This window comes from Brachyistius frenatus, unplaced genomic scaffold (assembly GCF_029030835.1).
Source record: "Brachyistius frenatus isolate BFR_SWC_R1_liver_20210118 unplaced genomic scaffold, ASM2903083v1 Contig_320, whole genome shotgun sequence".
Lineage (NCBI taxonomy): Eukaryota > Metazoa > Chordata > Actinopteri > Embiotocidae > Brachyistius > Brachyistius frenatus.
The window spans coordinates 42,525-51,479 of NW_027210919.1; the positions used below are offsets into that span (position 1 = coordinate 42,525).

General features: G+C 41.5%; 1 protein-coding gene across 1 annotated transcript; it reads right to left on the bottom strand.

The window, feature by feature from the left end:
- Nucleotides 1–1,287: 1,287 nt before the first annotated feature.
- On the bottom strand, nucleotides 1,288–4,507 carry LOC138635622 (interferon-induced protein 44-like). The gene is made up of 7 exons (XM_069723196.1): nucleotides 4,484–4,507; nucleotides 4,377–4,398; nucleotides 4,073–4,266; nucleotides 3,557–3,703; nucleotides 3,171–3,333; nucleotides 2,494–2,594; nucleotides 1,288–2,411 (listed from the first exon to the last, which is right to left on the bottom strand). Exons 1-7 carry the CDS (start codon nucleotides 4,505–4,507, stop codon nucleotides 2,178–2,180), a joined length of 885 nt encoding a protein of 294 aa, XP_069579297.1. The 3' UTR covers nucleotides 1,288–2,177.
- Between the last annotated feature and the right edge of the window lie 4,448 nt (nucleotides 4,508–8,955).

Sequence of the window (8,955 nt, forward strand, 5' to 3'; positions counted from 1 at the left end):
GAGAGGACGGACACCGGACGGACGCCGGACGGACACCGGACGGACGCCGGACGGACACCGGACGGACACCGGACAGACGCCGGACGGACACCGGACGGACGCCGGACGGACGCCGGACGGACGCCGGACGGACACCGGACGTTCAGGGACCGAAACATTAACGCCTCTTTTCATTCAGTCATTTTAAAAGACTTCTTGTCATCAAGAACAATCAGCGTCTCCAGATTTAGAGTTTCTCAGGAGAATTGGCCTTTTATTTATTTATTTATTTATTTATTTATTTATTTTACAGGTGTGTAAAAACGATTTGTGCAAATTTGGGGAAAATTTGATGCCTATTTTTGTGGTTTCCAACAGTTTGAAGTTTTGGTTATATTCCAGTTAATCATCCGAACAGCACAATCAATCAAGATTAAATTTGTCAGTTGCTGTTGTTTTACTTGTTTTTATCACCGAATGATCAATGGATTAATCAAAGAGAAAAATAACTGAGATTAATTAATATCAAAAATAATTTTAGCCAAATTTGGAGAAAATCTGCTAAATAAAAAGCCTCCACTCCCGTTACGTGAATACGAAGAGTTGGCTCATCGAGGTGAACAGCAGGTGGCGCTAACTCTCCATGAGGTGCCATGTTTTTTCACTTGACTTTTATTGAAACACCAATAAGTGTAAAATCTTTTGTCCAACTCCGTTTATCGTGTTATAAATCTGAGTTTAATGGTACATTACTTCAAAAACTTTTATTTCATGAGTCCAGTTTTAAATTAGAGTCAAATTCTTGAGTCGAAAGGACCAATGTTATATTTTAGATGTTTATATTCCACATTTCAGACACCGTAAATCTTCACGTGTCTCAAATGTTTGCGTTCCTGTGTGTTCACGCCCGACGCGCCTCCTGTCCGCCACCAAGGCATGCTGGGAAACTCACTGCTATCCATGTGGATTTGAGCGTTTGATCACAACCTCGGACGAAACGCAAGTGAGAACATTTACTTGAGATTTAGAACTTCATGAATGTATTTGGCACATTTGACCTGAATTAAGGAGTTTTAAATGTCGCTGACTGGTTCTGTGCTCTTTTTTTTTTGTGTGAAATCCTGACGTGATGAAGATTCAACCTCAAACTGCACAAACGAGCACCAACAGAACAGAAAATAACGACATGCTGCCCTCTGCTGGAGCTCTCAGCTAATACACTCAGCTGCACTGCACTCAAACGCACTCACTAAATCTAAATTTAAAATTAAACACAAATTCTTTTACACTCGTAATTTTCGTGTCAACTCTTTTATTAACGTCTTAAAATGCAAATTTTCAATAACCTGGACATAAATGCGACAAGTCATCATGAATAACTTTCATATCAACTGCCTGTTTCAACTCCTGCTACATACAACAACATTGTTCAAGTCCATCATCCCGTTAAAAGTCCACTTCAGGTACAACTTCAGCTTTCAGGTAGACGGCTTCACATTATCTTCAAACACTCTTTGATATGATGCAGAATTCATCGTTGAATCAATATCAGTCCGATATCATCATTTTGAATTTGACTGCAGCGACACGTTTCAAAAACAGTTGGAACAGGAGCAACAAAACACCGAGGGAAAGGTTCACCACTCTGGGAAAGACTGTGTGGGCAAATAGTGCAACACTTCAAGAATCATTTTCCTCAATGTAAAATTACAAAGAAATTCGTGATTTCATCATCAGTGTTACAAAAAAAAAATCCCATCAAGGGAGAAAACCAATATTGGATGGTGGTGATCTTCGGGCCCTCAGGCAGCACTGCATTAAAAACACACTATTCTGGAGTGGAAATCACTGCATGGGCTCAGGAACACTTGTGAAAACCATCGTCTGTGAACACAGTTCATCGCTGCGTCCACAAATGGAGGTTAAAACTCTCCAAAGAAGAAACCAGATAGAAACATGATCCAGAAACACCGCCGGCAATTTTTTCGGAAATGAGGTTGAACACCACTCGTAGATGATTTTCCTCATAATTTGGAGCTATCTTCTCTATCATTTGTCCATTCATTAATAAAAAACCCCAACAGGTATTATAATAACGGTAATAAGGAGTTTGGAAGACGCCTCTTTGAGTTTGCAATCGGCGTCCCGCTGCTCTGTGATTGGCAGATGAAACCGTAATTAATTCTTATACATGACTCTTAAACATCCCGATGAACATTTAAGATCATTTTTTTCACGTTTTCAATTTGTTTTCTGTTTTCACATCCTTTCATGCTGCTTTTTAATTTCATCCACCTGTTTCCCAGGGAGACGATTGTTCCCAGGGCGTTCAGGAGCAGCACATCGGTGTCATCGTCAAGGTGAGTTTCCTCAACGTAGTTCTTCACAGGGAAGATGCTCGGTATACGCATGTCGGAGCCGAAGAACTTAATCTGCAATTAGAAAAATCACAAATTACTGCTCAGAGAATTGTTGCTTTTTATATTTAGAATATTTCTCCGTCTTTGTACAAACCGTGTCCCTAAGATCCTCCGACTTGAGGAAATCTCCCAACTCCTGTTTGACTTCAGAAGCGGCCATATCGATTTTGGTGAGGAGCGCCACCTGGGGGACGCCTGCCGGATGAACACAGAACTATGAGAACGTAAACCGAGTGCAGGTCGCATGAATTCAGACTGAATTCAAGCTCTCTATGGTGTTTTTTTTATCCACGCGTTATTAACTCAGGTTCAACCAAAGCCAAGAGCTGTATGCCGTTCACGTTGCACTTCTACTGGCTCGGGTTAAATGTCTGGAAATAACGTTTACATTCTCGAATGACGCGTCTCTGGAGCATCTCTTTAAGTGCAAGTAGCAAAATTAAAATGCCGCCAGCAGCAGAAATTGTGTGCTCGGACGAAAATCTATTTACGGTAGCCCAGTGTCACACCGGCACCTTTAGCCCCGTAATAAGTCCACGATCGGGGAGTAATTACGCAAACTGGGGGCTAACCCTGCTGAAGTTAAAGCTAAAGTTGTGGTCAGCCCACTTTGGTCAGTGCCAGGATTGTGAAAGCTTTAATCGGGCAGTTATTAGTTATCAGTCTCCTCAGTTTAAAAAGTTTGTATGAAGAGACGTGTGAGATCTGAAGGATCTTTTATTACGTATTCATCGAGCCGTCTGATCTATTAGACCGTTGCGGAATAATTACCGTCATGATTCCAGCAGTCACCTAAGCCGCTGACTCCGTTTCTGATTTCCTGAAACTTCCCCACAAACTTCCAGCTCTCGCGGGCGGGAACGACCCAAACCAGGAGATGCGCTTCGTCGTCGTACGACTCGTCGTCTTCGGACAACTTTAATTCAGGGTTGAACTACAAAACGAGGCGAAAATCTGGTAAAACTATGGTCGACTTTTGGTGTGCATTTTTTAAAACAGATTTTTATTCAAAATATTGTTGAATTTGAGATAATCAGCACACAATTTATTTTTAAAAGACCAAAGTAAGCGATGAATATCTGGAACATTCTCTTCAGGAAGGTTTAAAATAAGCTTGAAAGTTTGCCGTTGACTCTACGTATGTTTGATGCCGTTACCTGATAACCGTCCTTCACGTGTCCCTTTAAAGCCAGATTGATGTCGTCCACAGTTGCGGCTTCGTTTGAAACCGAGCTCGTGATTTCTTTGAAGACGAAAGGGTAAAAACTCCCCGGGCCGTCTTTTTCAATCTTGTATGTCGTGTACTGAAAAAACGCACACGGAGAAAAGTGCAGTTAGTTTGTCAACACGCAGAAAAACACGTAGGGAACTATCTGAGTGAAGTTTTTAGATTACGTCTGGACAGACGCAAATTTAACTGCAACTCCACTGATTGGTCGAGTCATAAAACCGCGAGTCGGCGATCTTTTCAACTGGACTTTTACCTGTTTATCATTTTGAATGTTTTAATAATGATCATACTCTTGGCCAGTCGAACTGAATGCCGTAAAAGAACTTCTACCTGCAGCTCTTTAAAATCCTAAATGTTTTTTATTCAATAATAATCGTATGCAAGCTAACGAATTTGGTCCATTTCTCTGGTCTCTCGACACAAACAGTCGAACATACGGGACCTCGTTGGTGGAACAGCTGCCAGAGGTTTTATCCACCGAAGGCCGTGCAGACATTCGGCCTCGTAACACTCTCGACACAGAGTTGAGGAAACTGGATTTTCCAGCTCCAACCGGCCCAAGAAGAAGAATCCTGAGCTGCTGACTTTCAATCTGAGGTTTGTAGTTCTTCAGGTACTCCAGAAGATTCTGTTTGTCTCTAAAAACACAACAACATCACATCACAAGAAAGAAAACGTTACGTCACACTTCTGACTGAAGTTTGATTTTGCAGTTTTGATAAAAACATGGATGAGGAAGCACTCACCCCCACCGTGGCTCCGGGACGACTGTCGGAAACAGGACACGTTATGACAAACAACACCATCATCAGCAAACAATGTGACATTTAAAGTTTGTATGAACTAGACTTACATGTCGGCGTTGCGGGTTCTTCATTTTTGGAACTTGACGCTTCGGGTACTGCAGAGTAAAACAGTCACGTGTAAAACATTGATGCCGATCTCACAATAATTAATGCCGATTCAACATTTGTGGGCGCTCGCAAAACCTCATGAGTCAAACAGAAGCTCTGCTGAAAGCCGTGCAGACTTTCAAAATAAAATGTCTTTTTTTACCAAAAATAACTTCATTTCCAATCAGCGAGGCTCCGCCCCCTTTCTCCTCTCCATCAAAACAAACCGCTGCTAGCTAACCGCAACAACAGCAAGTGACGGGGCTTTGTGGGAAATGTGGTGTTAAATGTTAAATGAGTTTTCTCCACACTTCCAGCTGAGAGACTGAACTTTGTTTTTTGTGTTCAATGAATGTGATTTTAAAAAGCATGTAAAGCTCTTATTTTGACAGCAGATGTCACCTTTGTATTTTATATTACAGTCACCGACTCCTTGAGGAGAACCGTCAGAAACAGGACACATTATCAAGCAAGTATTCAAAAATATCATCAAACAACAAAGTGACATTTTAGATGTTTAAAAACCAGTCTTACGTGGAGGAGGTTCAGGTATTTCCTTTCTGGAACTCGATGGTGCCGTGGCTGCAGAGTGAAAGTCACGTATAAAACTTTCATGATATATATTGTTTTAAAACATCAGCACACATCAACACGTCTAACTGTTGTAAGATTACCAAATATTTCCTCATCCAGAAATTGTATGATTTGTTTATGACTCATAAAATGTTCAGGTTCATTTTTAACAACAATAATAATAAAATAAGTGTTAGTTCGTAGGAAATGAAATGATCTCAACAAGCTAACCTCAGTGACACTGATCTCAACCAAACATGAATGAATCATCATCAGAAAAACTGAACCCAAGAAAAACTCAAATGTTGTATGTTTATAAAGTAATCTTACATGTTGGAGTTACGGGTACTTGAGCTTTGAAACATGTTGTTCCCATGGCTGCAGAGAAAAACATCAAACTTTGATACCAATTAAAAAAAAATAAAAAATGAAAGTATTCTAGATTAAAGTCACAAACTTTGTTTTTTTTCCCCTCGACTTATAATTTTAGCTAATTTTACCGCAAAAAAACAAAAAAATCCATGTTACATCGTAATTAATGAGAAAAGTTGCTGCGAAATCAAAAATGTTTGATTAAAACAATCACAAAAAAACCAAGCAAAACCCTGAAGGGACCGACTTACCCAAACAAAAACAAAAAACGGCTTTAGCTCTGTTAAACTAACTTAAACTATGTGTTCAGGGGAAATGATAAAGCTTCAAATACTTCTAACAGCGATCATTCTTCTCTACAATGAGCCAGAAAGTAAAAATGTCGAGTTTTATAAATCCAGAATTCCTTCCCGTGTTGTGCTCGACTGAAGTTAAAGGCCGACGTGATCCGCGGACGTCTCAGGACGTGACGACTACGTCACCATCGTCTCGTTGGAGGTGGAGTTGAACTGATAACAGATTGTTTACGACAGTACTTTCTGAGACTTTGAGCCAATATGTTGTTCACCTGCTGTAAAACGTGTCTTTCTATCTTTCACCGTTGTTCACCGTGCTTCTTTGTTCAATCAATTTAAACTTCTTTTTTTCACCACCAATTAAAATCTTTTTCAGTAAAAATAGAGAAAATAAGAACCACAGTAGAGACAAACAGAAAAAGACTAAGAATGTTAAATGGGATCTAAGTTTTTTTTTAAAATTTTATTTGCTGAATATGCAGTAATTTACACACTAATTTACTCTGACGACACACAATTGAAAGCCGCTGCAGATATCGTGGAGATTGCTTGAATTTGATTCTTAATTCTTGTGATCGGTGTACATTTTATCAAAATAAAAAAAAATATATATCAACCAACCTAAAAAACGGTCACATTCTGACATTAAAACAAACTGAGTGATGTTTAGTTTTCATCATCATTTAATCTGCTGATCCTTTTTTTTCTATCATTATTATTAATTGATCGGTCATATCTGGGATCTATTTACCTCAGAGCTGAATCAGTTCTAAATGACCTGACAAGTTGATTAATTGACTAATTATTTCAGCTTTAACAGGCACCAAACATTTAAATGAAATGTCAGCGCCTCCTCCTGAAATATTCCTGACGATGTTTCCTTCCAGGTTTCTGGTATTTATTTATTCTCCTTTAAGTGAATCAGTTGGTTCACTTATCCGTGAAAAGGAAACAAACATCACACAAAAGGTCACTAATAGCAGACATTTAATGGCGGTTCAATTATTTTCCAGGTTTTTATTTTTTTTGATGCAAAGGCACAAAACCTTTTTAATGCCGCATCGGCTGTAATTTTGAATCACACGAAGTCTGTAAGTGGAACTAAAACTAAAAATGTGAACAGTGCGATGATCCGTCTTCGGGTCGACAGCATGCTGCTCGCAAACATTCATTTTTAAAAACAAATCTCAGACGTCGTTGATGTTTGAGCTGCAGAAACATTCGAAAGCGTCGTTGCCTGTTTGGATTTTTTGACATAAGGTTTTTTTTTTTTTTTTTGCTTGAACGAGTCTCGTTTTCTCCTCGACTGCGTCTGTCAGGTTGGACGGTGAAACGCCGCCGCAGCGCTGACGAATCGAATCCACTCCCTTGGTGGGTTTTTTGCAGGTTTTTTTCCTGAGAGGCAGAGTGGGCGTTCAGCTCGGCCGGCTCGTCTCCTCGATGGCAGCCGTGATTGACAGCTCACTCAGGTTAAAGGACACTTTGCCTGACACAACACTGTGGACACCCCCACCCCATCCCACCCCCCCCTCCACCTCGGTCTCCATTATAGTTGGAGTTACATTCTGAAAATGACTGCATGTCCTTTTCCATACAGCTGCAGCGGGTGGAGGAGGTGGTGGTGTGTGTGTGTGTGTGTGGGGTGGGGGGGGGGTATGTGCATCCAACCGTGGTGAGAGGATAATGGGAAAGCAAAGAGCATCATTACCTCTCTCCATGCTGCTCTGCCCCCCTCCCTCCCCCCTCGAACCTCCAGGAAAAGACGGAGTGGATGTCGCCGTTCTGGCGTTTGGATCTGGACTCGTTTTAACATTGAAGAGGCTCAGCGATGTTTTTAGGACTTCAGTCACAGATTTCTACAGCAGCAGTTTTCACTAACTTTAGGCTGGAAGCATCTAAAAGCACCGACGACATGCACGAAACAATCGACTGCTGAGTTCAGGGCCGGCCAAGAGCAGACGGAGGGACGGAGGGACGGAGGGGCCTCCAGCCAGCAGGGGGCCCCAAACACGTCTTCTTCTGCACTACTTGGTCATAAATTAAAATACACCCTGCGATTTTGTCATCGTGCTCAAAAGCACCAAAAACTAAATTTGTTCGGACTTTATTTCAAAGGTGGATTTTAAAGCTAATCTCTGGTTACGTTTCCTCACGATTCACGTAAAGTTCCTGATTCACACGAACGCAGCGCAGCACAGCGATGCTCACGGAGCAGGATGGAAGCAAGCAACCAATATTAGACGGCCGTGATCTTTGGGCCCACAGGTGGGCCCTGCTTTTAAATAACAGCCCCAATTCTGTCGTGGAAATCACCGCGTGGGCTCAGGAACACTCGGCTGTAAATGCTGGCGTGTTGAAGCTTTTCTGTTTTTTGAGCCGAAATCGGATGTTTGTCCAGTTTCAGGTTTCCACGGTGACATCACTGATGTTCACGTTACCAACGGTCACGTTAACGCGTGGAACTCAGGTGTTCACGTACAACGAAAAGAGCTGGTATGAAACCAACGTGTCAGCAAAGTAATACAGAAAGCTGCCGTTGAATCCACAGACCTTCAACACTCGCTGTGATTCATATTCATAAAAAAAGTTACATTTTTGGCACTTAGCGATCTACATTCTGGATGTACGATAGATTTTCTTGAAATATGACACTTTAGGACTTTTCTTTCTTTCTTAATTTTCTGGGTCCTATTTGAAGTTTTAAAGCTTCAAGAACAAATCAAATCAGAGCGCGTATCTTAAAGGTACAGAATCCTCAAATAAACATTAACATCAAATAAACAGCACGACACACAAAGAACTGAAAACGTGTCGGGTTAACTGTTTCTTTTTTCTGTCTGTAATCGGGACCTCTATGGTGGTAGGTGGGAGGGCTGGGGGGAGGGGAGGGGGGTTCACGGCCCCCAGAAAGCTTTTTGGCCGGCCCTGCTGGAGACTATTTAACCCCGGGAGGCAGACGGCATGTAGAGCTTTGAAACGATGGCTTTTCTTGTGTGTTCAGCGGGTTTTCGTCTTCGTACCTTTGGTTTAAAAAAAGCTGCGGCAGGTTTTTTTTTTTTTTTTTTAAAGGGTTTTCAGTGTTCGGGGTTCCTGCAGAGACTCCGAATCCATTATCTGTCATTTCCAACATTTGGTAATTATTTCCCTTCAAAATCACGCCTCCCTCCCCCCTCCCCCCTCCTCCCCTCTTC